Source organism: Eptesicus fuscus, chromosome 2 (genome assembly GCF_027574615.1).
Source record: "Eptesicus fuscus isolate TK198812 chromosome 2, DD_ASM_mEF_20220401, whole genome shotgun sequence".
NCBI classification, from domain to species: Eukaryota; Metazoa; Chordata; class Mammalia; order Chiroptera; family Vespertilionidae; genus Eptesicus; species Eptesicus fuscus.
In genome coordinates, this window is record NC_072474.1 from 42,167 (window position 1) to 69,721 (window position 27,555).

General features: G+C 43.7%; 1 protein-coding gene and 1 long non-coding RNA gene across 9 annotated transcripts in view; one reads left to right on the forward strand and one right to left on the reverse strand.

Moving 5' to 3' along the window:
- Nucleotides 1-1,800: 1,800 nt before the first annotated feature.
- Nucleotides 1,801-3,961, reverse strand: LOC114229698 (uncharacterized). Its single transcript, XR_003615649.2, has 2 exons — nt 3,690-3,961; nt 1,801-2,171 (listed from the first exon to the last, which is right to left on the reverse strand). It is a non-coding gene; the product is annotated as an uncharacterized LOC114229698 (long non-coding RNA).
- Nucleotides 3,937-27,555, forward strand: part of ADPGK (ADP dependent glucokinase) — a 38,900-nt gene continuing 15,281 nt past the window's right edge. For 4 of the 8 annotated variants that reach the window (XM_008161475.3, XM_008161476.3, XM_054725093.1 and 1 more), the window contains exons 1-3: nt 3,937-4,234; nt 15,333-15,558; nt 18,827-18,889. In XM_008161475.3, the coding sequence (XP_008159697.1) occupies nt 4,008-4,234; nt 15,333-15,558; nt 18,827-18,889 (516 nt within the window). In that variant the 5' untranslated portion in view covers nt 3,937-4,007. Of the gene's footprint in view, nt 4,235-15,332; nt 15,559-15,878; nt 16,055-18,826; nt 18,890-27,555 lie in introns of those variants that run through there. The other 4 variants (XM_054725087.1, XM_028138860.2, XM_054725097.1 and 1 more) reach the window with 4 other exon arrangements.

Consider the following 27,555-nt stretch of genomic DNA (forward strand, 5'->3'; position numbering starts at 1 on the left):
CCTGGAGGTCAATTCCTCCCAGTGACAACAACAGTAATCAAGGGTTAACTACAACAAGACTGTGCACACAGCCCACAAAGGGGTGCACCAAGAGCGTCTACCTCAGGTGATGGGGGAGGCTGAGCCACTGGGCCCTATAGGACACCTACAACACAAGGCCAGTCTATCAACTCAAGGAGACTTAGCAGCTACCCAGTGCATAGAAACTAACACAGGAAAGTAGCCAAAATGCAGAGACAAACGTCACAAATGAAAGAAATGGATGAAAGCAAAAGACTGGATATAGAGTTCAAAACCACAGTTATAATGTTACTCAAGAATCTTCTAGAAACCTCTGATAAATTTAGTGAGACCCTCAAGAATTTGAAAAAGGACTAATCAGAAATTAAGCATACACTGACTGAAATAAAGAATAATATACAGAGATTTAACAGCAGACTAGAGGATCCCAAGAATCAAGTCAAAGATTTGAAATACGAAGAAGCAAAAAACACCCAACTGGAAAAGCAAAAAGCAAAAAGAATCCAAAAGTATGAAGATAGTGTAAGGAGCCTCTGGGACAACTTCAAGCATACCAACATCTGAATTATGGGGGTGTCAGAAGAAGAGAGAGAGCAAGATACTGAAAACATATTTGAAGAAATAATGCCAGAAAATCTCCCCTACTTGGTGAAAGAAATAGACTTACAAGTCCAGGAAGCACAGAGAACCCCAAACAAGAGGAATCTAAAGAGGACCACACCAAGACACATCATAATTAAAATGCCAAGAGCAAAAGACAAAGAGAGAATATTAAAAGCAGCAAGAGAAAAACTACAAGGGAGTACCCATACGACTGTCAGCTGATTTCTCAACAGAAACTATGCAGGCCAGAAGGGAGTGGCAAGAAATATACAAAGTAATGAATAGCAAGAACCTACAACCAAGACTACTCTACCCAGCAAAGTTATCATTCAGAATTGAAGGTCAGATAACGAGCTTCACAGACAAGAAAAAGCTAAAGGAGTTCATCCCCACCAAACCAGTATTACATGAAATGCTGAAGGATATTCTCTAAGAAGAGAAAGGAAAAGGTAACGATAAAAATTATGAACAACAAAGTGACAACAAATACATATCTATCAACAAGTGAATCTAAAAAACAAGTGAATAAAAAATCTGAAGAACAGAATAAACTGGTGACTATAATAGAATCAGGGGCATAGAAAGGGAGTGGACTGACAATTCTCAGGGGGAAGGGGGTGTGGGAGGTGCGGGAAGAGATTGGACAAAGATCTTACACCTATGGACGAGGACAGTGTGTGGGGGATGAGGGCATGGGGTGTGGTGGGAACCGGGTGGAGGGGAGCTATGGGGGGGGGGGTGTGGAGAGGAACAACTATAATAATCTGAACAATAAATATTTATATAAAAAAAGAATGCGATGGTCAGTCAGGAGGGCTGTGGTCAGGTTGGTGAGACGAGAGGGTGGATGATAGGGTGGGATGGGTAAGTGCTGATGCAGTGGTGCTGGGGGGTGGGAAGGGGATGAAGTCTAATGCTCAAGATCAAAGTTAGGGAAATAAAGTTTCACTACCAAGCCCAAAGGTCAGACACAGAGTGGAAAGTCCCACACAGAGCCAAGTCCGGAGCCAGCAGGAATGGAAAAACAGAAACAGGCCGGGGAACAAGACGAGGCCTGGCATGGTGGCTGCTGTAACTGAGCTGGCACTAAGCCGAGCTTCACTGTGTCCCAACCTAGGCTCACACACAAGGGTTACAACAAAGACAACAGGGTCTACAGGGTTTAACCCTTTGCACTCGCTTGCTTTTTTCTCGATTCCTTTATTCTAATGCTAACCGTGTCGAGTCACACTCGACATCCCAGTGCAAAAGGTTAAGCCATATCACAAGGGAGAAGAGGAGAAACCAGGGTTTCTTAACTGAGGTTCATAACCTCCCTGTGTTGTACACAAGATGTATGGATTTGTACATTTTTCTGAGATTGTTCCGGGAACAGCGCCCCCAAAAGGATTATTTTCGGTTTTAATCTGGTCATTCAGCCAGGATGATTGCTGCAAGCTCTCCTTCGTGTTGGCGTATGTCTCCAGTGGCTGAAGGTCTTAGCCTCCCTCCAAAGAGGCAGAATACCCCCGGAGCTCGCTGCAGCTTCCTGCGGGGAACGCTGAGCCCTGCGTGTGAAAGACGAGGAATTTAGTAAACTATGGAGGATGTGTTGTAGGCAGCAGGAATAACCACACCAGGTGTGGGACCGTTGGGGTCAGACAAAATCTGGGTTCAGCAACCTCTGCACTTGGGTTCTGGCTAGGAAAGAAATCAGAGCTAAGACCCAAACTGTGAGAGAATGTTTGGTAAATCACAGCGATGGGAGAAGTAATTTCTAGAAGAAATGGACTTAGGAAATAGGTCATAGAGGTAAAGGAGGGGCCCTGGGAGCTTGGGAGAGAGGACAGGAAAGGTACCAGCCTGGGGCCGGGAGAGGGAGGGAAAGGGAAAGGGAGAGGGAAAGGGAAAGGGAAAGGGAAAGGGAAAGGGAAAGGGAAAGGGAAAGGGAGAGGGAGAGGCACTGCGTGCTCCCAGGAGGGAGCGCACACTGGGTCCTCCATCCTAAGGGTGTTAAGGGTGGAGATTTTAGGGGGGGTCCCGGAGAAGATCTTAATAGAATATTTAGCAACTTCCCAGGTGTGTCCTTTCAGGGTTGTGGTCTCCACTGATTCATTGGCCGACACTAGTGTAGGGGATCATTACTCCATGCAGCTGGTCCAGACTGGCTGATTTTGTTGCTTATGTGGGTACATCTGAGGCCTAGATGTAAAGTATGGTAGCAACCATACTTGGGTAAAAATTGCTGTTTAATATTTTAAACTTCCTGTTTTGGGTTCTGTACTAATTTAAAAGTTATTTTGATTTTCTGAACTTATATGTATGCTATCCCAATACTCCATTGATGATGGTTTGAATATCCCATTGATTGTGATCTCACTGGTCATCGAAACACGTTCCTGGGACCCAAGACAATTCAATTATCCTAAATTGCCTTAGTAGCTACAGATAGTGCATTCCTGTTGACTCAGTGGTCCCAGAATCTGGACAGCCAATTATTCTAAATTGTCCAGGTGGTCGTCCTAGATAATGTGTTTCTGTTGATTCAGTGATTCCTAGATAACTAATTTGCTCAAATTCTCCTGTAAAAATGCTTTTTCACAAAACAGATTCCTCATTCCAGACCCAAAGATGTAATTGATACTTTTGTGATATTCTGCCAATATAAGCCAGGCGTGGCAAGCTGTTCGGGGCTGCGAGGTCTGGAGGGCTTTTGCTCCCTCGTATGCCGCCGGCTTTTAATAAATGACTCCATAATTCGACTTTTTGAGGCGTCCTTTGTAAGATGGGGGTTACGTCACAACAGATGTTCTCTCTAGGGAGGAAAGACTCAGGGGGTCCCACCCCCATGACCAGTGATCTGCTAGGGGAGGAAAGGTCTCCCTGGGTGACGTTCCACCCTAGTTACCCTTTGCCAGGCACCTGGGGCTTTCCACCCTGTGACCTTCTGTGCCGGGCCATCTCCTCGCTCCGTTCCTGTCTAACTGCCCAGCACATGCGCACATACGCGCAGAGGGAACGGATTAAAAGCGGGTGTGATTCGTGGCCCTCGGAACTACAGGCACAATGCAACTGGGGACACTGACCGGCTCGGTGGGAGTCTGCCCACTTCTTCATAATCCCTCCTTTCCGGTTCCCTGGGGAAGCAAAGTGTCCTCACCCCTCCATTTTCGGAAATGGTTGGAGTCCCGGGAAGGGAGGCGGCGCCCCAACCAGCACGACCGCCTTTGTCCAATGTCCTTCAGGCCCTGGAACGGCGCCGCCCACGCCAGGATCTGACGGGCGGCCCCGCCCCGCCCCGCAGGGGCCAGTGGCGCGCGGCGTGACGTTTCGCTCGCGTGGACCCGGGCGCGCCGAGCCCGGAAGAGGCGCGACCAGGACCGGCGCCGGGGCTGCGGGTCCCCATGGCGCTGTGGCGCGGCCCGGCGTGCGCGGGTTTGCTGGCCTTGGCCGTGGGCTGTGTCTTCCTGGTGGAGCCGCAGCTGCCCCGCTCGGCGCTGCGCGCCCTTTGGAGCTCGCTGCAGCCCGGGCCCCCCGAGCCCGGACCCGGCTCCCCGGAGGGCCGGCTGGCGGCCGCCTGGGACGCACTCATCGTGCGGCCGGCCCGGCGCTGGCGCCGCGTGGCCGTGGGGTGAGTGCCTTCGGGCCGCGTCTCGCCTCTCCCCGAGGTGTGGCCGATCGCCGAGGGCCACCTCGGCGGAGGTCAAGCTGGGACGTTGGAGCCCGCGCGAATCGGGTTCCCTGAGCTCCGGGGGCGGCCCCGGGCGCCGGTCCTCGCCGCCTTCCTGACGCGGAGGTGGCCGCCCGCCGCCGGCCTTTGCTGCGGGGACTCACCGGGCGTTTTTCCCTGGGCCGGCCGTCGCCCTCCCTGGAGCCTCGGGAAAGCCCGCTCAGCCAGACGCCTTTCTGCTGTGCCGCCTCCACTCCACTTCCAGCTCCTCCTGCTCTAGCGACTGCTCCTTTGCGGTCCAAATGCTCCACCTACTCTGCTCACTGTGACAGCACTCTGCTTCCTCTTGCTTCTGAACTTCTTGAAGGAAGAAGTGCAATAATTCTTTTAACTACCGACTTTATTTCTTTACTAGAGGCCCAGTGCGCGAAATTTGTGCATGGGAAGAGGGTCCCCTCGGCTCGGCCTGCACTCTCTCCAATCTGGGACCCCTCGGGACCTCTGGCTCCTAACGGCTCACCTGCCTGCTGGCCTCAACCCCCTGACTGCTCTCCCCTGCCTGCCTGATCGCCTCTAACCTCCTCTGCTTTGGCCCCGCCAACATGGCTTTGTCCGGAAGGTCGTCTGGAAGATGTTCAGTCTAATTAGCATGTTACCCTTTTATTAGTATAGATGCCTTGCTTCCCTTCCTTAAGGCTGTAGTTTGGAGACCAGCACTCCATACAAACTCCTCTTAAAGCTCACTGGTGACTTGGTGATTTTCAAATTCAGCTGCCATTTTTTAGTCTCCATTATGGACTCTCTGCAGCCTCTCGTGCCCTTCTCTGAAACTCATTTCTCACCCATCTAGTGATACTGCATGTTTAGGGTTCTCCCAAGTCACAGTGCCTCCTTTCTTTGCATTCCTCTCTGGGAATGTAATTATTTCCTTTCAATAACTTAAGTTCCTGTCTCAGTTCAACTTCAGTTCTCTTGATAGCACCTCAAAAGCACCATAGAAAAACAGTCTTATACTATTAGTTTCTGTGATTGTTGGGGCCAGGAAGGCTAAGGTAGATAGCAAAGTTATCCTGACAAATAAATAAACTATGTAATCTAGCATGGTGTCTACTTTAAAGAACATTCAAATGTTAGCTAGTATTTTTTTTTATATCACATATTCATTGTTTATTTAGATGTATCAATTTTTATCTCTTTTTTTCAAAGTTGGGCCCTTTTACCCACTTCCTTACCAGCTTCATTAGTCTCTCTGGCTTTATGCACATTAATTCACCAACTACATGTGTATCAGGTCCACACTAGGGTTCTGAGGATACAGAGATGGATGAAGCAAGGTCCTTATCTCATTTGTTGGAAATATATATTCATTATGTTAGCTTGGGCTCCTGTAACAGAAGACCACAAACTGGGAGCTTTGAAAACAGAAATGTATTTTCTCACAGGGCTGGAGGCTGATAGGCCAAGGTCAAGGTGCTTGCAAGGTTGTTCTCCCTAATGTGCAGACGGCCACCTTCTTGCTGTGGGTACTTACACGGCCTGTCCTCTGCGCATGGGCTTTCCCGATGTCTCCTCCTCCTCTGACTAGTATATGGACACTAGTCCTGTTGGATTATGGCCTCATTTGACCTTAATTGCTTCTTTAAGTAGTGTCTATCTGCAAATACAGTCACATTTGTGGTTAGGGCTTCAACATAGGAATTGGGGACCAGGGGCAGGGGCTGGGGGAAGAGTGGCAATGCTGTCCATAACAATTATGAGAAGTGCTTTGCTGGACTAGTAGTAAAAACAAGGTAACTTGTGTCCCAAAGAAGGATTACTCATTCTTCTAGGATGAGGTTTCAAGAAGAAAAGCTCCATCTGTGAAGGGATGTTCCATTTGCTATTGCTATATCACAAATCACCTCAAAACTTTGTAGCTTAAAACATGGTCATGTCATTTTATCTTATTATCTCTTATGATTCTGAGATTTGACTGGGCTCAGCCAGCAATTCTCACTTTGGGTTGTGCAGTTTCAGTTGGATGATGGCTGGGACCAGGATCGTCTTAAGGGTGATTGTAGTTGTTAGCTGCAGCTGGTTTTCAGGGGAGGGGACAGAACAAATGTTGATGGGAAGAGCGTCAGCGTCACTTTGTAAAAAAAGAACGTGTGGAATGGAACACCTTTTGTTTCTTTTCCCTAGTTAAAGCATTATTTATGGTAGCAAAAATTCAATATCTGTTTTTTTTCTCTTGGTTGGAAACAGGAAAATACATAAACAAAGCAATGAAATATTATATAGCAGTTAAAATAAATTTAAAAAGAGTTTCATTTATCAATATCTTGTGAAAAATGTAAACTACAGAAGGCTATGTATCATGACACACTTGTGGCCATCGTACTGACTTACATGGAATAGGCGAAGAAGTGGGATTTCTCCATATGAAAGTGGAGGAATAAATTCACCTAGGCAGAGAGAACCAAATGTGAAGAAGTACATAGTTTGGGAAAAGCAAGTTGAAGGGTATTCTTTAAGAAGAGGAAGAAGAAAACAAAATATGATTAAAAAAATATTAGGGCAAGGACCTTATGGTAGAGAAATGTCAAGAAATGATGACAAGAAGGGCCTTTTTGTATTTATTTATTTATTTTTAAAATCTTTATTGTTAAGAGTATTACAGATGTCCCCCATTTTCCCCCACATTGCCCCCCTCCACCCGGTTCCCACCCTGCCCCAGGCCTTCACCACCCTGTTGTCTGTGTCCATAGGTTATGCATATAAGATCTTTGGTTAATCTCTTCCCCTCCACCCCGCTTCCCCCTGAGATTCGTCATTCTGTTACATGTCTCCATGCCTCTGGTTCTGTTTTATTCATCAGTTTATTTTGTTCATTAGATTCCTTGTTCATTTATTTTGGTTTTTAGATTCAATTGTTAATAGATATATATTTATTGCCATTTTATTGTTCATTTTTTAAATCTTTCTTTGTTTTCTTCTTCCTCTTCTTAAAGAATACCCTTCAGCATTTCATATAATCCTGGATTGGTGGTGATGAACTCCTTTAGCTTTTTCTTGTCTGTGAGGCTCTTTATCTGACCTTCCATTCTGAATGATAGCTTTGCTGGGTAGAGTAATCTTGTTCGTAGGTCCTTGCTGTTCATCACTTTGACTATTTATTGCACTCCCTTCTGGCCTGCAAAGTTTCTGTTGAGAAATCAGTTGACAGCCGTATGGGTGCTCCCTTGCAAGTAACTAAATGCTCTTCTCTTGCTGCTTTTAAGATTCTCTCTTTGACATTTTAATTCTGACGTGTCTTGGTGGGGGCCTCTTGGGGTTCCTCTTGTTTGGGACTCTAGGACTTCCTGGGCTTGTAAGTCTATTTCTTTCACCAGGTGGGGGAATTTTTCTGTCATTACTTCTTCAAATAGGTTTTCAATATCTTGCTTTCTCTCTTCTCCTTCTAGCACCGCACAATGTAAATATTGGTACGCTTGAAGTTGTCCGAAAGGCTCCTTACACTGTCTTCATATTTTTGAATTCTTCTTTCTTTTTACTCTTCTGTTTGGGTGTTTTTTGCTTCCTTATATTCTAAATCGTTGATTTTATTCTCGGCATCCTCTATTCTACTGTTGAATCCCTGTAAATTATTCTTAATTTCAGTTAGTGTATCCTTTCTTTCCAACTGGTCCTTTTTCATGTTTTTGAAATTTTCACTAAGATCCTTGAAAGTCTCACTAGGTCCCTTGAAGCTCTCATTAAGATTTTTGAGCAACCTTATAACCATTGTTTTTGAACTCTATCTAGAGTAGTTTTCTTGCTTCCATTTAATTTAGATCTTTTTCTGGAGATTTCTTCGGTTCTTTATTTGTGACATCTTTCTTCGTCTCTGCATTTTGGCTGCTTCCCTGTGTTTGTTTCTGTGTATTAGGTAGAGCTGCTGTGTCTCCTGGAATTGGTTGAGTGGCCTTGTATAGAGGTGTCCTGTAGGGTCCAGTGGCTCAACCGCCCCAGTCACCTGAGTGGGGCACTCGAGGTGCACCTCTGTGTGGTCTGTGTGCATCATCTTGTAGTTGAGCTTTGATTGCTGTTGGCATCACTGGAAGGAATTGACCTTCAAACCAATTGGCTGTGAGGACCAGATGCAACTACAGTGGGAGAGCTGCTGTGCAGGGGACACCCCTGTGGAGCAGGACTTGCTTCAGTGGATTTTCAGTGCTCACTGAGTCTGCCCCTTGAGTGTGTCACTTGTGGATGTGCAGAGTTGTAATCTGGTGTGGTCTGAAGCTGACCACCAGGTGCATTCGTTCTAGGGCCTAAAGTCAGCCACTGCTTGGGGCCACCCATCAGGAGCTAAAGAGCCATCTGAAGATGGCTGCTACTTGTATTGGGTTTGGAGGTACCCAGATGAGGCCACGCTGTGAAGCAAAGCAGGCTAATGCCTGGTCTTAGGCCCCTTATTGATAGGTATGGGGCCTATCATCAGCTACTACTTGTTTAAAAGATTTCAGGAAAGTCTAAAGCCTGATCCAGGACAGGCCATTCATATGGAAAAGCCATTGTAAATAGCTTGGATGAGGCTTCAAATTGGATTGGTGTGGTCTCAGAGAATCACCAGGGCAGAGCAAACAGTGTGAGCCACGCTGTTGGAAACTCAGATATGGCTGCCAGTTAACTCTACAACGGGGGAAGTCTAAGCATAGGAACCTAACCACTGTGAGCACTCCTGTCTGGGAGTTCTTGCCTTGATGCCAGATAATTCAATTCTTCCCCAAATGTCCCAGGTTCCTTTCAAGCCACCTCTCCATCCCAGAGAAATGAGTCCGAGTAAGTCCATGTGCCAGCCCTTTAGGAGGAACTGCTGGGACTTCCACAGCCTCATTCAGCCACAATCCCTGCTGGTTTTTAGAACCCGAAGTTACAGGACTTCTCTTCCAAGCTCTGGAACCCTGGGCTGGGGGTCTGGTGTGGGGCGGGGGTCCCTTGCTCCTCATGGGCAACCTCTGCAGCCTAGATATCCCTCCTGATTAAAAAAAAAACTCTGTATGTGGGCATCAGACCAGCCCATTCCATGCCTCTGCCCCTCCCACCAGTCTCAATGTACTTTCGTTACTTCTCTAGTTGTAGGACCTCCATTCAGCCAGATTTCAGGTGGTTTTGAATGATGGTTGTTCTGTATTTTAGTTGTAATTTTGATGTGATTGTGGGAGATGGCGAGTACTGGTGTTTACCTATGCCACCATCTTAGTTCTTACCAAGAAGGGCCTTTAATATCAAGATAGGTGATGAGGTTTTTTTTATAATCAGGTAAATGATGCAAAATTCTGGTGGGAATGTGAAAGATGGGTTCTAACCTGTTTGACTGTTTCACATCATTTTCGTGGGTAATAGGCATCCATTGGTAATATTTCTCATTACTCCAAGAGGTTTTTATCCTAAAGATGGGGTTGTGCAAGGGGTAGGCAGGAGAAAGTGCAGTTCATGTACCAGAATCCCATTTGAGGTGTGTGTGATAGTTTGACTTACTAGTTGACTTACTAGGAGAATACACACACACACACACACACACACACACACACACACACACACACACAATTTAATGTGATTCATAAGGAGGAAAGTACTGAGACCCTGACTCTCATTAAGAGGCCAACGTAAGGTCTGTGTGAAGGGAGAAAATGACCTTTTCTTGCTTGCCAATGGTGCCAAACACTTGAGATTTGATAGGTTGAAAGTGCTAAAGAAAGGCTGTCAAAAATGACAGATTTTTAGTATTTAGGATTTTACAGCAATCTTCTATGGATAGATACAGATATTATCATCTAGTTTTCACCGATGAGTAAACTGAAGCTTAGAAACATTGATTTGCCCAAGACCACAATTAGCAAATGCCAGAGGCCCAACTCCAACCCATTCCTGGCCCCTCCATGTTCATGCCACAGTGTTGCAATTAAGACATTAAGAAAAATGAACAAGTTTGTGGTGCAAGGTAACCAGTTTGATTTCAAAGGAGGGGAAATGTACATGGTGTGGAATTGGAGGTGAAAGAGAGCCACAGCTGCTGACTACAAGAGGCTGGAGTTAGGAGTATATTGAGGGATAGTAGGGTTGGTTGCAGATTTTGGAGATGTCAGAACTTAGGTTGAAGCCAGAGGTGGATAGCATCACCCAAGAAGAGAACAAGAAAGGAAGGTAAATGGCAAGGATGGCATTTGGGGAGGCACTGTCATGTAAGGGGTTGGTGGATCAGAACCAGAGAAATACAGGATAAAAGGAGTTTCAAGAAAATTGTCAGTGCCAAGTCCACCACCACATCTTTCTAGAATGTGTCCCACCTCCCCGTTTCAAATTGGACCTGGTACCTAAGGCTCATTAGGTGAATGATGAACCCCTCATCCTTGGGAACAATCTCTTTATGTTCCCCCATACCTGGCTTCACCCTCACCTTTGAAACCTATCTTGCTCTTCTCCCTACTCAAACCCTCCATTCTGACTAGATCAACATCTTATGGTGTCCAAACACAAAGCTAATGCCTTCATTCACGTCTTGGCCTCTGGGTGCTTCCTGCGTGGGCTTCAGTGTCAGGTAAATCTGCGTTTGAAACTGGCTTCTCCATCCATGGCCTTTGGAATGTTAGAGGACTCCTTTTTCTCAGTGGAAAGTGGTGATGACTACTCTCCTGTCTTACGACGTTTTGCAAATTGGTGTCATTTACCTGAAAACGTCTGCCTTCTTTCTCCAGAGCACCATCCAATGGTCAGCCCTGGGACTATTGCCTCTTCCCTTTTGGATTTCTACAGTTCTGTACTTTGTAGTGCTTATGATGAGCTCTTAAAATATCTCAGGTGTGGTGTTACAGCTTAAAAGAACCCTAGGAAACATTTTACAGATGATGAAACAGAAGGGAAGTGATAATGTCATCAGTGGTCAGAGGGGTCTCTGGCCAGAGAAAGTACTCTGCTTCCCCGGTTCTTGTCTTGCTTGTAGGAATGAATTCAAACAAGAGACAACAAATGGCAGCAAAAGCACACAGGATTTATTTGTAGGAAAGAAATACACTCAGATAGGACCTGAGTGGGCAACTCAGCCGGCTGAATCCAAACCAAGGGCCCCGCTTGGGTGGGGTTTGGGATTTTTATATCCCTAGACTGGAGTGCCACTCAGTAAGTCTCCCCCTCCCTTAATTTCTGAAAAGACGCGCACACACACACTGTATCTCTAAGTTATAAGGCTCCTTCACCTACGTGATATGCCACCAGTTAGACCACATCCTGGAGGGCTCTGAATCTTTCCTGCTCACGTAGGGGCCTACCACCTCCATTGTCTGTTTTCAGTTTGTCAAGTCTCACACGTACTTCCTCCCAAGTCCCAGCTGCCTCTCCCAACCTTTCCCAGCTCATATCTTCCTAGCTGCCTACTCTAACAGTAAGAACCACTGCTTGTGCCTTTAAGGAATTTAGAGGGTAAAAGGGAGAACTGTGTCCCCTTCCCTGCCCCCAACCTGTCTCTAATAATAGGCAAGGAAGCCCAGTCTTCCAGCTCCCTCTTCCTGCTCCTTCAGCCTCTTGTTTGGTTCTTCAGCATCTGTTGTCTTCCTTTTATTTTCCAGTTATTTCTTCTGTGTCTATATTTTCTCCAAACACATTACAATCTTTTATATATTTTTTTTACTGAAGTGTGAAATTCTGCCTGTCACATAAGCATAATTTTGTCTTCTGACTCTTTTGTCCCCTCACTCCCTTTATTTCCTAACTAGAGGCCCGGTGCATGAAAATGCATGCACTGGAGGGGGGTCCCTCAGCCTAGCCTGCCCCCTCTCACAGTCTAAGAGCCCTCAGGGATGGGAGGCGACCCGGCGATCAGGGGAAGGCGATGCCCCCATCACACCTCTGCTGCTGCCATTGCCTGCAGCGCAAGCCTCAGCCAGCCCTGGTTACCTCAGCCTCAGGCATCCAGGCAGCCACCATCAGAGGCTTGGCTGCACCTCGGGCCAGCCCTGGGCGGCTGGGGGGCTAAGGGGACGGGGGACTCCAGAGGCAGGCGCGCAGAATGGCTAGGCCTGCCTGGGGGTGGTGCAAGGGGTTGGCAGGAGAGGCTGAGGGGACTGGGCGCTGCCATCTTGTGGCTGTGAGTGCCGCCATCTTTGAGGGCATGGTGGTCAATTAGCATATTCCCTCCTAGTGGCTGTGAGCACTGCCATCTTTTCGATGAGGGTCAATTCCCTCTTTATTAGATAGGATAATAAAGCACCTTAGCCTGTAAACAATGTGCTTGCTTACATTTCAGTATGCTGTTGCATGAGGTAAGTGCAAAGAAAGATTCCTACTCTGGTTAAAGTTTAATAATATATATCTAGAAAGCATATATATATATATATATATATATATATATATATATATATAGAAAGCATATATATATATATATATATATGTATATATATATATATATATATAGAAAGCATATATATATATATATATATATATATATATACACACACACACACACACACACACATACACACACACACACACACACTAGAGGCCCATTGCAGGAAGATTGGCACATAGTAGATGTCAGTGATCTTTTTATTTTTATGAGTGACCAAATACAAAGTTTTCCTCTATAAGATTGTTTTCCCTCTAGTATTCATGACATGATTGGGGAGGGGGATGAAACATGTTACTTTAGCCCTAGCCAATTTGGCTCAGTGGATAGAGCATCAGCCTGTGGACTGAAGGGTCCCAGATTTGATTCCATTCAAGGGCATATGCCCAGGTTGTGGGCTCAATGCTCAGTAGGGGGTGTGCAGGAGGCTGCCTATCAATGATTCTCATCATTGATGTTTCTATCTCTCCCTCTCCCTTCCTCTCTGAAATCAATAAAGATATATATCTACACTAATAAAAGAGAAACATGCAAATTGACCATCACTCCGCTATACCCACCAGCCAATCAGAGCGAGTATGCAAATTAACCCCACAAAGAAGGCAGTTATTTTGCATACACAGGCACAGAGCAAAGACTGAAGACAGCTTAGAAGGAAGAGGGAGGGAAAACAGAAAGCGGGGCGGCAGGAGGGAAGCCCGCCTCGGCGGGCTTCGCTCCCTTCTCTGCTTCACTCAGGTTGCAGGAAGCCCTATTCTTTTAGGAATCTTCCTGCAACGGGGCCTCTAGTGTGCGTGTGCGTGCGTGTGTGTGTGTGTGTGTGTGTGTGTGTGTGTGTATTTTATTTTTTTATTTTTTTAAATGTTACCTTGGTACTCATGTTTTTTTAAACACAAAATTATCCCTGTTGTGTTTTGTCTTGTGTTGCAAAATATGTTGAACATTGTTCTTTCAGATTTATTATTTTGTAACTTTTGCAAACTCAGTTTCCTCCATTACTATCATCTTTGAAGAATCACACTTTGTTTAAGGTCTCAGCAGAACTAGATATGGTGATGTGTTTATTGAAGTCATTATTTCCAAATAAGGGTATCTCTCAATATCTGACTTTTTGCTGTCCAGACTGAGGACCCAAATCCATTTGGATACACTTTCCAGATAGAACTGTTTGGTGGAAATAGTATCCCTGGCTATCCAAACTCTCACTGTCTGAAACCTACTAAAGTCAAGGATCCCTGTATTCTTACTAAGATTCTACCCTATAGACATCTAATGTTGCATTTATAGGAATACAGGACACTGTGAGGTGGAATTGGGACACGTTTACAAGGTGTATTTAGTTTATCACATAAGGCTGTGAAAGAAATTTATTTTCAACATATTTTTCAGCACCTGCCACATGCTAGTCAATGTGTTTTATGCTCTAAAAGGCATGCTAATGCTTAGAGCCTTTCCCAGTTGACCAGAGTAATTATGTGCCCTTAAAAGAATAAGAAAATTTGAGTATTTAAATGTTTAAATTTTTGTAGACAAAATTCTTTCCTAAATATAGGCTCCATAGGGGAGGAACTAATAAAAGAATTCTTACCATGAGGATTCAATCAGTTTCTGTCATGAGGAGGAATATGTCTCTTTCTCAACCTTGTAAAGCCTTACTTGAGTGTTGTAAATAATATCTAGCCTACATACAAACCTTTAAAAAGTGTTATTTGTTGCCCTGGCCTGTGTTGCTCATTGGTTAGACTGTCAGCCCATGCACCCAAGGATCACAGGTTCACGAGTCAAGGAAGGGCACATACCTGGGTTACAGGTTCAATTCCCAGCGCCAGTCATGGTGGATGTGGGAGGCAGCCAATCAATGTGTCTCTCTCACATTAATGTTTCTCTCTCTTCCTTCCTCTCTCTCTTCCACTCTCTCTGAAAATCAATGGAAAAAAATATCCTCAGGTGAGGATTAACAAAAACAAACCAAAAAAAAAAAAATACTTGTTAAGTTATAAAGGTAATGTGTGCTTATAAACATTAGAAATATATCTAATAAATAATAAAATTCCTCTCCTTACCACAGTCTCATTCCTCTTAGAGTTTGCAATCATTAATGATTTGGTGTATTAATTTCCAGATCAAGATATTTTTTTAAAGCAACTAGAAGGGAAACATAGTTATATATTTCACACTAAAATTCAATCCATTCAGTTTCCTTTATTGATGAGTTTACCTTCTGGTTTCAAAGCTGCCCAGAATTAACCTGGAAGCCCAGCCACCTTTATCACCAGGAGCTGTTTTGGTTGGCCTGCTGTGAGCCTCGCTCTTCTCAGAGGCTAGGAGCTGCCTATGTGGTCATCTAGCCCCACTGCCAAGAATGACATCCCCACTTGGCAGAGGCAGGAATAGTGACTTGTAGTGGATAGACCTCAACTAGCTACCCAAATTATTCAGTCATTCTTTTAGGGTATGACTTTTAGCAAAGAAACACTGATATACAAGCCAGAACTTTCTTCTTTTTTTAACCATTTGTATGCCATAGGCATCTATAGACACAAGCGGCGGACCTTTCTAATTAATTTCCAAATATCATGTCAGTCAACTGGTTAAAATCCTCACCAGAGGGTATTTTTTCCATTGATTCTTAGAGAGTGGAAGGGGCGGAGTGGGGCTTCTGCTAATTTCTCTCATGGTCTGTGTCCTTCCTTCCAGAGTCAATGCATGTGTGGATGTGGTGCTCTCAGGGGTGAAGCTTTTGCAGGCACTTGGCCTGAATCCTGGGGATGGGAAAGATCACTCCATCCTGCACTCAAGGAATGATCTGAAAGAAGCCTTCACTCACTTCATGGGGAAGGGAGCAGCTGCAGAGCGCTTCTTCAGCGATAAGGAAACTTTCCATGATGTTGCCCAGGTGGCATCGAAGTTCCCAGGAGCCCAGGTCTGTTTGGTTGGCTGGCAGTACGTTAAGAGGATGGGAAAAGATACCTTTTCTGTCTGGTTCCTAGAAGCAACCAAGTAACTTCTTCCTCCAGTTTGCCCAAGGGGATGACAGTTGGGAATCCAGTTCTGCAATGTTTTCTTTTGTAAAACTGTTTATCTGACCTTCTGTTAACTCTGCTGCTTCTGGTCAGATCAACCAGCATTTATGGAGCATATTTACTAAAATTTTGGTTCTGGTTCATCCATGTTACCCAAGTTTAAGGTAGGAAAGACATCTACTAACTGGTTTGAATATTGCTTGTGGCTGATAACTTGCAGTAATCCTAACATGGCCTAGTCCTTCCTGAGCAGAAGACAAGGCCAAGCCATCAGTTGCAGCCTTTGCCCAGGCCTCACCTCTGTCCCACTGGTCCCAAGCAATGAGCGTTTCTCCACCTCAGCACTACGGACACTCGGGACTGGACAGTTCTTTGTTGGGGGCTTCCCTGCACATGGTAAGACCTTTAGCAGCATCTCTGGCCTCTGCCATTGGATGACAGCAGCACTTCCTCTTTTCCCCAACCGGAACAGTTAAAAATGTTTCCAGGATAGAGAAGAGGAAGGAAGTAAAACCAGCCCTGGTTGAGAACCTCAGGATTAGACCGGTGATTATCAGAGTTGAACATGTGCATCAGAATCACTTGGACGTGGCATTGAAAACACAGATTCCTGGGCCCCCGAGTTTCTGATTCAGTGTATATGGGATGGGACCCAAGAATTTATCCTTCTGGCAAGTCTCCTGGTTATATTGATGCTATTGTTCTGAGCATGTTGTTTTGAGAATCACAAGTACACAGGGTAGAATCTGTCAGAGATAGAATTGGGGGAACCTCAAGCCCATCTGGTGATCATAAACAAAGCTCTGGGGCCTGCAAGGTCCCGACAACTGCTAAGAGGCTCCCTTGGAGTAAGAAGCAATGCTGGGGCAGGAGACCTGACCAACCATGGCTCTTGCCCTGGGCCAGCACACCTGTTTGTCACACATGCCCCTATGCCTCTTAAGGTGGAATTGTGGTGGTTTGTTTAAACATTTCTCCACCCCACTCCATCTCACCCCTGATTCTTCTTACCTAAAATCTTCCTTTGGCTAGTCACCTGACTCTGGGTGTGACTCTTACGAGGGAGGCTCTTAATGCCATTTTTAATTGGTACCTTCCACGGGCTATTTTTTATTACCACTTTTATTTTGATAACTTTTAAGATTTTAACATTGTTGGGGGGTTTTCCTTTGAAGCTGCCCATTTGAACATTAGAAATGGGCATGGGCATTACCTAGCTGAGTTTCTAAACGAGATAGCAACTGTTAAAATTTTATTTATGATCATTTTGCATCTGAGCTCAGTAGTGAAGGTCTGATCTTTTATGAAAGAATCTTGATAGTTTTAACATGATGACAAGTTTAGTCTTTATGACGGTGTATTTAAATCACCAGTTTGGTTGCTATTTTCTCTGCTTTGATTATGCCTTTTGTTTCATAACAAAAATTTTCTTTCTACAAAACTTAACCTAGCTTTTAGATCATCCAAATTATTTCTTATAAAACCTAAAATGTGTTATTTATTTCCCACTAGGGTGATGCTTCATTTGGTGCCTTTTCTAATTCCCTTAAGGCAGATTGACTAATAAACAGCAGTTAGTCACTATTAAATGAAAACTTAAATCCACTTCATAGAATCTTAATATTTCCCCCAAGATATTTAGTAAATTCTAGCCATCACAGTTAAAGACAAAGTTAAGGCTAACGTATTAAAGGCCAAATTTCAACCTATGTATCAACAGAAAGTTTTAAGTTTGTCCCTAGAAAGCTATTGCTGTCTCACCTGTAGCAGGTGATTGGTTGACACAAATGACAGTGGGATTACAGTGACGTCTAACATCTAGAATTGAATTGTTTACTAGTATTCAATCTGTGCCTCTGTGTGGGGCTGAGGACCAGGAAGGTGAGGTGGCAGCATTCTACCTAAGGCTTCTCAGCTTTCATAAAAGAACATCAGTTCTATCTCCTGCTTGTCAGGTTTCCAAAGCACATGACTCATCTTTAGTCAGCAACGTGAAATAGCAGCCTTGAATGATCAGTTCTGCAGTTCTGTGTCCTGGGCTGAGAGATACGGTGTTTAGGAAACAGCATTGTCCTCTAGGAAAGCCTTTGTATTTCCTAACACATCAGTTTGTTTCTTCCTTTCTCAAAATGTAGCAACAAAAGTTTATTGAGCACTTATTATCAGGGGGGAAAAACAGTCCCTACCCTGAAGGAGCTAGACATGTGCCCAGAGGATAACAGCCCCAGCGGACAGGGGCTGCAGTAGGTTTGTTCGGACTATAGGGGAAGCAGAGGCTCTGGAGTCCTGTCTGGGTGGAGGGGTGTGGAGGCTGGGATGGCAGTGGAGAAGAGGAAACAGAAGGCACTGCAGAAGAGGTGATAACTGCAGCTGATTCTTAAGACGTGACCAGGGACATACCAGAGTTTGAGAAGGGCAGGCACACAGAGGAACACAAACCTGGAGAACTGCCAGCACAGTGTGGCCGGCGGAAAGGAGGGCAGGGGCAGCTGAAGACGCCCTGTGTGCCTCACTTAGGAGTTGGGTTTCAGTTCATTGTAGTGTTTATTGGATGACTTTCAGAAGGAGAGTGACATAATCATCAATTCTTAGAAGGATTACAGTGCAGCCGAAACCGGTGTGGCTCAGTGGATAGAGCGTCGGCCTGCGGACTCAAGGGTCCCAAGTTCGATTCCGGTCAAGGGCATGTACCTTGGTTGCGGGCACATCCCCAATAGGGGGTGTGCAGGAGGCGGCTGATCGATGTTTCTCTCTCATCGATGTTTCTAGCTCTCTATCCCTCTCTCTTCCTCTCTGTAAAAAAATCAATAAAATATATTAAAAAAAAAAAAAAAGAAGGATTACAGTGTAGAAGATAAGATCTGTGCACACTTGTCCTGTTTCCTTTATCTGTTCTGTCTGCCTAGAAGCTCAAGGCCAAATTTGATCCAGGGTTAAGGCAATTATACTAATTTCCATGGTTAGCATATTTGTTTTCTTCACTTTTCCTTATAATTCATAGTCCATTTACCTGTGGGTTTAATGTTTTATTAGCTTCACTTCAGTGTCCTTGTAAAGTTACCTCAAAATATTTTTTGGAAAAAAATATAATTCAAAATTTAAGAATTATTAAGGTTTGATAACATAGTTGTGCTAAATACTGTCTAATAACCTTGAACTATCTTACAGCACTATGTAGGAGGAAATGCAGCTTTAATTGGACAGAAATTTGCAGCCAACTCAGATCTAAAGGTAGGTCAAATTCCCAGATTAAAATCTGTCCCTTCCACTACTTTTCAATTATTTTAGGAGCAAGAATGAATATCTTATTCACCGTACAGACCACCTACTCTGTGCCCTGGGCCTCTTGTTAGGAGCCAATATAATAATAGTAGGAGAATCGTAGCAGCTAATGCTTCCTGAGTGCTTACTTTGTGTCTGACATTGTCTTTGCCTCTTACTTTTTTTTAGTGATTTACATAGATTATATCATTTAATTCTTGCAACAACCTCTAAGGCTAATACTGGTGTTGGTACTGTTACTATCTTTCCACATGAAGCTTAAGGCATAGAACAACACAGCTAATAAATGGAACTATTCTAACCTAGGACCTGGAGTCCCCGTTCTTAAGTAATGTATCATGTAATGGTTAAAAGCATGTAGGCTTTGGAGTCAGAGCCTGAGACTGGGGATTATACAGTGATGAGAGAAAACTTAGTTGGTTCTGTGTGAGCCTAGATCCAGTGTTGAAAAATGAAGTCCACTAATGGAGGTCAGTAGGAGGGTATCTTCAAGTCTTCAACTATTAGTTTAATAGAATTCAAAATTCCTGCTGTTCAGAATAACATCTGAATAAGAAGGTTCTTTTGCTGAGTGGAATATGTATGTGGGGGAGGCCAGCAAGGTTACTGCTGTTGCCCTACTGTAAAATGATTAAGGTTTGGATTAGAGCAGCCAGAAAAGGAGAAACTCATCTGTCTGAAGCTCAAATGGAATCACTCGGGGCTAGACCATACTTGAGGGCAAAGAAGATAGAGTTAGTTAACAAAAGATGATTTCGGAGTAAGCAGACTTGACCATGTGGAATAGATGTGGCTACCCACAGTGGAGAAAAGGAACGTTGAACAGTTTGGGGGAACCAGCCTGAAAATAGAAATATGGGTCCGGGGCAGAGATGGGCCCAGTAATACAGATAGCTGGTCAGCATTGTGAGGGGGGTTATTTGGAGCCACGCTGTACCGCAGGAGATGGGTGTGCTTATATGGGGAGAGCACAGTAAAGTGTGAACATTGGCATTTTAAAAAGAATTAAAGTTCTCATGAAGTATTAGGGTAGAAAATAAAGATTTTACAGTCATTATCTTTGTAGTCATAATTAACTCCCAAGTAGAGAAGATTAGAAATTCCAGGGCTACCCTTCAGAAATATTACCAGTTAATAAATAAAAGGAAAGAAAAGATCAGTCATAAGCCCATTAGAGAGTGCCTGTGCCCTTCCCATTAGAACCCTGGGTGTTTGTGTGGGTCCCTAAAAGGCCACCCTCCTGACTCAGAGAAGTAATTCTGACCTCTGGGAGGACAGCACCCTGGAAGTCCTGGGTTATTAAAACAAGATTGACTTTTCAATATTGGCCTCTGGAGAAGCTGGGCCTGGGACCAGTCTCGTTGGGAAGCATTCTGGTAAAACTGTCTGGGCCTTAGTAGGATATTGAGCAAAGAAAAGGGGTACCTGTTACTCAGTGCTCACAATAACCTTATTAAGTGTGGTGTTGTCACCCTTTTAAAGATGGAAGGGCCCGAGAAGTAATGTGCCCAAGTCATCTCGCCAGGAAATGACAGAGCCAGGATTCAGAGGCTCTCAGATTTAGTTTAACCTGCCAAAATGGGATCATCTGAGAACTACGAGAAGTTAAGAACTAGTTGTTTTCCAAAGGTAATAATAGTAATAGCTAACACATAGGTTTTATTGTATGCTAGGTACTCTCTCAAGTGATACACACGCACACGCATACAAACATACGCATATATAGTACACATTTAATCTTCAGAATGCCCTATAAGGGAAGTTATATTACCCCATTTTGTAGATAGGAAAAGTGGGACATGGAAGGTTAAATCCTTATAAAGGGTTTGAGCTGGGATTTAAACCAAGCAGTCTCACTCCAGAGTCCATATTTTTAATTACTGTGCTATAGATTGTGTCTCAGAAATAGACCCTGGTGAATATAGCAAAGGCAGATTTAGTGGAATGGTAGGATAGAAGCCAGATTGCAGAAGGGGAGACTGCCTTTGAGAAAATATAATCTGGATTTCATCAAATGCTGCATCTAATAAGATTATTGTGTAGATTTTTGTTTTTTTAGTTTGATATATGGTAATTACACTGATTTTCAAATGTTAAACCAACCTTACATCCCTGAGATAAACCCCACTTGGTTCTGATGTATTGATTATCTGTTTTATATATTGTTGGATTTAGTTTACTAAAATTTTGTTTTAAATTTTTATATCTATTTCCAAGAGGGCTGTAGTCTCTATTTTTATTTTCTTGTATATCTGGTTTTGGTATCAAGGTAATACTTAGAATGAGTTGGGAAATATTTAGATTTTTTTTTAAAAAGAGTTTGTGTAGAATTTATATTATACCTTCCTTAAATATTTGTAGTATTCACCAGTGAAGCCACTCTAGACCTGGATTTCTTTTTATGTGAAGTTATTAACTCTTTTTTTTAATCCTCGCCGGAAGATATGCCTATTTATTTTTAGAGAGAGAGCAAGGGGGGACAGAGGGAGGGAAAGAGAGGAGACAACCTAGGTATGTGCTGACTAGGAATCGAACCCACAACCTTCCCGTGTACGGATTAACACTCCAACCAACTGAGCCACCTGGCCAAGGCACAACTTTGATTTTTTTAAATAGGTTGAGAGAAATTCAGATTTTCTCTTTCTTGAATGAGCTTCGGTAATTTTATCCTTTAAGGAATTTATCCATTTCATCTAAGATGTTGAACTTATTGACATAAAATTAATCATAATATTCCCGTATCCTCTTAAGATCTTTAGAATCTGTAGTGAAGTTTGCGGGGGCCTGATGCAGCGGGGGCCAGACATGGCAGGGATCTCCCTTTTCCACGTCCAGCACGGAAAGAGAGATGAACGAACCCATTCTAAGTGGAGGCAGCCAGGGATTGAGGAAGGAAGGAAGGAAGGAAGGAAGGAAGGAAGGAAGGAAGGAAGGAAGGAAGGAAGGAAGGAAGGAAGGAAGGAAGGAAGGAAGGAAGGAAGGAAGGAAGGAGACGCAGAAATAGATTTAAAGCTGGGAGCTGGGTGGGACGCCATGCTTCCTCTCTGATGACCTGAGCCACGCATTTATTTTAGACCCCCAATACCAGGAAGTAACACCAAAACTCAGGATCAAAGGAGCTTATTTGCATTCTTAAGTAGGCCAGAGCATTCCTGTTGCTTGTCTGGATTTATATATCTAGGAGCGCTCCTGCCCACACCTGGGCTGATTACGCTGTCCGCCATCTTGGGGGAATGTGTATCCGAGACGCGGCTCTGCCAGGCTTCTCGGACTCAGCAGACAGCCATTAAAAGAAATGCCCATGTGCCTTCCCAGGCGGCTCTCTACAGAAGTTATCGATCTTTTCTGATATAAGTAAATTGTGTTTTTTTCCTTGATCAGTTTGGCTAGAGGTTTATCAATTTCATCGATCTTATCAGAAAATAATGAGCTTTTGGTTTCATTGATTTTTCTATAATTTCTTTCTTTTCTATTTTATTGGTTTCTGTTTACTTTGAATTTAACTTGCTCTTCTTTTTCTAGTTTCTTAAGAAGCTGAGGTCATTGACTTGAAATCTTTCTTGTTTTCCGATTTAGGATGTTTCTCCTTAAGAATTATTTTAGCTGCATCCCAGTTTTTGATGCATTGTGTTTTTATTTTCATTTGGTTTGTTAACGAAAAAAACCATTGAAACCTGTAAAGAATTTTAGTGAGTTTATTTGAGCCAAACTGTCGACATATGCCGGGAAGCAGAACCTCAATGAATTGAGATAATGCTCCGGAGAATGCAGGGTTACATCTGTGTTTATACATTGAAATCAAAGGAAAGGGACGTAGGTGAGTTACATGAAATCCATTGGTGACAGATTAGGGAGGTGGGACAAAGCAAAGCGGGGAAACCTCTGGGATTGGGTGAAAAGTGAAATGATGGACATGTGCTTCTCTTACAGAGATGGATACAGGATACTTTAACGTAATTAACAGCTGACAATTAACTTGATCACAGTAACAATGAGGGAATGTCCCGGTGCCATTTGTTGTGCCCTGAGGGGCCCGGGGTAAAAAGGAAGTTACAAGTTACCCAGACATCTCACAGATATGTTATCTTAGAGGCAAAAAGGCAAATGGGCTCAGGAAAGAAGATCTAAGTTGATCTTTGTCAGGGAAGATATCAGCTTAGGAATGACTGCCCACTATAACCTGTTTGTAGTTAAATATTTAATTTTCAGACCATCTTTTGTGGTTATTTTAGGTCTCTGAGTTTTCAAGACTGCCACACAGGCCTCCCCTGAGCTTGTCAGGTTGGCAGGTGGCTTCTTTCGTTCACAGGTTGAAATGCTTTCTAATTTCCCTTTGATTTCTGGAAATGGGCTATTTACTAACCTATCCATGGACTACTTAGAAGTGTATTAGTTTCTAAATATCTGGGAGTTTTCCAGATAGCTGTTATTGATTTCTATTTTAATTCCATTGTTGGTTAGACAATGTGCTTCTCTGACTCCTATTAAATCTACTGAGACTTTTTTATGGCCCAGAGTAAGGTTTATCTTGGTGAGTTCTACATGCACTTGAAAAGCATGTATATTCTTCTGTTGTTAGGTAGAGTGTTCTACAAACGTCAGTTAGACCACATTGGTTGATAGTGTCATTCTATATTACTGGTTTTCTGTCTACTTGATTTATTGATTATTGGGAGAGATGTATTAACATCTTCAGCTATAATTGTGGACTTATCTATTTCCTTTGCAGATCTTATAACATTTTGCTTCATGTATTTTTAAGCTCTATTATTAAGTGCTGAACTGCTTAGGATTGTTACATCCCGTTAGGAATTGAATTCTTTATCATTACCAAGGATAAAGAAAGTCATTTTATATAATTATTTGTTCTGAAATCTGTTTTGATTAAAATAGCCATTCTAGCTTTCTTTTGATTAGTGTTAGCATGATATATCTTTTTTCACCCTTCTGCTTTTAACCTATTTGTGTCTTTATATTTAAAACTTATTTCTCATAGGCAGCATATAATTGAGGCTTGCTTTTTAATACTTTGACAATCTGTCTTTTAATTGGAGTGTTTAGACAGATTTACATTTACATTTAATGTGATTGTTGCTTTATCAGGTTAGGTTTAAATCTGACATCTTGCTACTTGTTTTCCATTTGTCCCACCTCTTTACCTTTCCTTTTTTCCTCCTTTTCTGCATTCTTTAAAAATATATATTTTTTTTTTTTCAAAGAGGAAGAGAGAGAGAGAAACATCAATGATGAGAGAGAATCATTGATCGGCTGCATTCTGCGCACCCTCTAATGGGGATTGAGCCCACAACCCAGGCATACGCACTGACCAGGAATCAAACCCGCACCTCCTGAATCATAGGTCAATGCTCAACCACTGAGCCATACCCACTTCTGCACTCTTTTTGGATTATTTTCTGTGATTTCATATTATCTAAACTTATTAGCTAAAATCTTTGCTTTGTTCTTTTAGTGATTGCTTTAGGGTTTATAATGTATATTAGCTTATCACAGTCTGATTTCAAGTGATATTAGTATACCACATAGAATATAAGAACTTTACAACAGTGTACACCTCCATTTCTCCCTTCTTTTTTTTAAAATATATTTTATTGATTTTTTACAGAGAGGAAGGGAGAGGGATAGAGAGTTAGAAACATCGATGAGAGAGAAACATCGATCAGCTGCCTCCTGCACACCCCCTACTGGGGATGTGCCCGCCACCAAGGTACATGCCCTTGACCGGAATCGAACCTGGGACCCTTGAGTCCGCAGGCCGATGCTCTATCCACTGAGCCAAACCGGTTTCGGCGATTTCTCCCTTCTTGTCTTTATACTATTACTAGAGGCCCGGTGCCTGAAATTTGTGCATGGGGGGGTGGCCCCTCAGCCCAACCTGCACCCTCTCCAATTCGGGAGCCCTCGGGGGATGTCCAACTGCCAGTTTTGGACATCCAAACTGGCAGTTGGACAGCCCTTTCTCAATCTGGGACCTCTGGCTCCTAACCACTCACCTGCCTGCCTGATCCCCCTAAATGCCCTCCCCTGCCAGCCTGGTTGCCCCTATAAACTTGCAATTGTATTTGACTTCCTTATTGGCTTCTCCCTGTCACACAATTTTTCTCTCTCCTTTATGTAACACTTTTTCCTACTGACTCATCATTTATAAACTTTTCTTTCCTCATTTCCTACTTCTGTTCCATCATCCTTCTTCCCATCTTTCTCCTTCCCTCCCTCCCCTTTTCCTTCCTTCCCACCTTAATTTTTTTCTTCACTTCCTCCCTCGGACCTGCTTTGCTCCCTCCCCCATTTCTTCCTTCTTCCCATTCTCCTTTAAGCTCTACCAGCTCCCCTTTAAAACTTTCTTCCCTCCCTCTTTCTCTCTCATCCGACCTTTCTCATACATTCTTCTCTACTTACTTCCACTGTTTTAATATCTATCTATCTACCTGCCTAATTATTCACTATCATTTATCTTTTTTCTTTTCTGACTCCTACTTTTAAAATCTGTCCCCAGTACACAACTATACTTGATTTTCATTATAGCTCCTACAGTTCACTCACACATCCTCTTTCCTTCTTTAACGCTGCTCTCTACTGACTCCTTTATAAAGTTCTTCCCTCCCTCCATCCCTTTTTAAAGCTTCCATTGTGGGGGGGGGGGAGCGTTAACCCCCAGCCCAGGGCTCAGCCCCGGCCAGGTGTTCACTGTCCCCCCTTCCCCGGCCTCCCTGCCGCCGCCTGCTCCCATTCCCTGCCCGGGACTCCCGGCCCAGCAAGGGTGGCCGAGGCTGCTGCCGCCACAAAACAGGAGTGCCTGCGTCCAGAAGGCCTCGAACAGTCCACCACTCTGTCCCGGACCCGTGGGCGCCTCCCCACCAATGGCCCGTGCCGGGGGCTACTGCCCTCGTCCCATGTCTGGGCGGGGCTCCTGCCCCGCCCCTCGCTAGGCGCACCTACTCCCCCGCCACCACCACCACCCCCTCCCAGCGGTCGCCACCCCCTCCTGCGTGCAGCCCTACATTTCCTTCCCTTTTCCATTCCTGCGTCTTTTTCTTGTTCCCTTTCTGTATTTCTGTTTCTCCTCTCGGCCTGTCTGCATGCAGGCCTGCCTTCCTCTCCCTCTCCTTTCTTATCCTCTCTATCATATCCTATCCTACCTGCCCTGGGCCTTGCAGCTGCCTGAGCAGAGGGCGGGGACGCAGCCTGCTGATCCAGTGGTAATATGACGCTGTAACAGATAATTTGCATATTTCTCTATTATTAGTATAGATTTTTATATAGTTTACCTTTACATATCTTACAAACCTCTCTGTATGTTAATATTTATAAGCAGTTAATTATCTTTTAAAGAGCTTTAAATAGTAAGAGATACGGCTTATCTAGATATCACCTATCCTGCACCATTTGTGGTGCTGTCATTCCTTTGTTTAGAGCTGTATTTCCATCCAGTATAATTTTCCTTCTGCCTGAAGATCTCCTTTCACATTTTTTATTGTGCAGGTCTGCTGATGGTGAATTCTTTCAGAATTGTATATCAGGGAACTCTTTTAAGGAAACTCTTTTAAGATAATATGCTGAAGAATTTGTAGGGCTTGCTTAGTTTTTTCCTGTTTCTTCAGAATCACTGTTCTTTGTTGCCCAATGTCCAAATGCTTTGAAAACCCTTGTTTCATATATTGTATCTGTTTTCCCTTGTTATTATTTTAGGCAGGAGGGTAAACTGGTCCTTGTTACCTTATCTTGAAAACTGAAGTCCTAGTCAAGAATTCAAAAAAATAAAATAAAATGTTAGGGGCAAGACTTTTCAGAATTGGCAAACAATGGACACGTGTCAAGGCTGAAAGGGAGTAGTAAGTAGGTCAAGGGGAGAGAGGTGTATTTTCCTTTCACTCAGAAGCTGGGATTTCTCAGACACATAAAAGTGCCTCTGTACAAACAAGCAGTCAGTTGGCAAGTAAAAATGCCTCTGAAGCTTCTGGGGGAAGCAATGTTCGATCTGAAATGGCGTTGTTACCTCTGTGTACTTCCTTTTAAATTTTGGTCCGAGCTCTCACCATTCAGTGGTTTTGAGTCTGTTGGACTGGCTCTGAGTGAGGTCCAGAACTGGCATGGCAGAAGCAGCAGTACTGTGAAATGGCTTCTAAAGAGAATAGACTGGGAGAGGCCCGGATCGGAGTTGAAAAAAAGGTTTTGGAAAAGTTGCAGAGCACCTGCCCCCAAACTTTCTGAGTTGGGGTAATTTTTAATTCTCATATTTGGAAAACCATTCTATTCACATAACAGCTAAGTATAGTAGAGCCTGGTCTCACAGATCAGGTCACCTGGATATGGAGGGTATTGTGATCCTTGAGGTTTGTTCTTTTTTATACTCTGTACAATTCAAGCAGAATTGTTTCCAACATTCCATATCTATTTTCCTACACAGGATGTGAGTAAAGAAAAAGAGAAAGTAGGGTAGGGCGAGTCTTAGTCTGCCATAATAACAAAATGTCATAGACCAAAGGCTTAAACAACAAAAATTCATTTTCTCATAGGCTGGAGGCTGGAAAGTCCAAGATCAAGGTTCCAGCAATGTTTGGTTTATGGTGAGGGCCCTGTTCCTGGCTTACAGATGG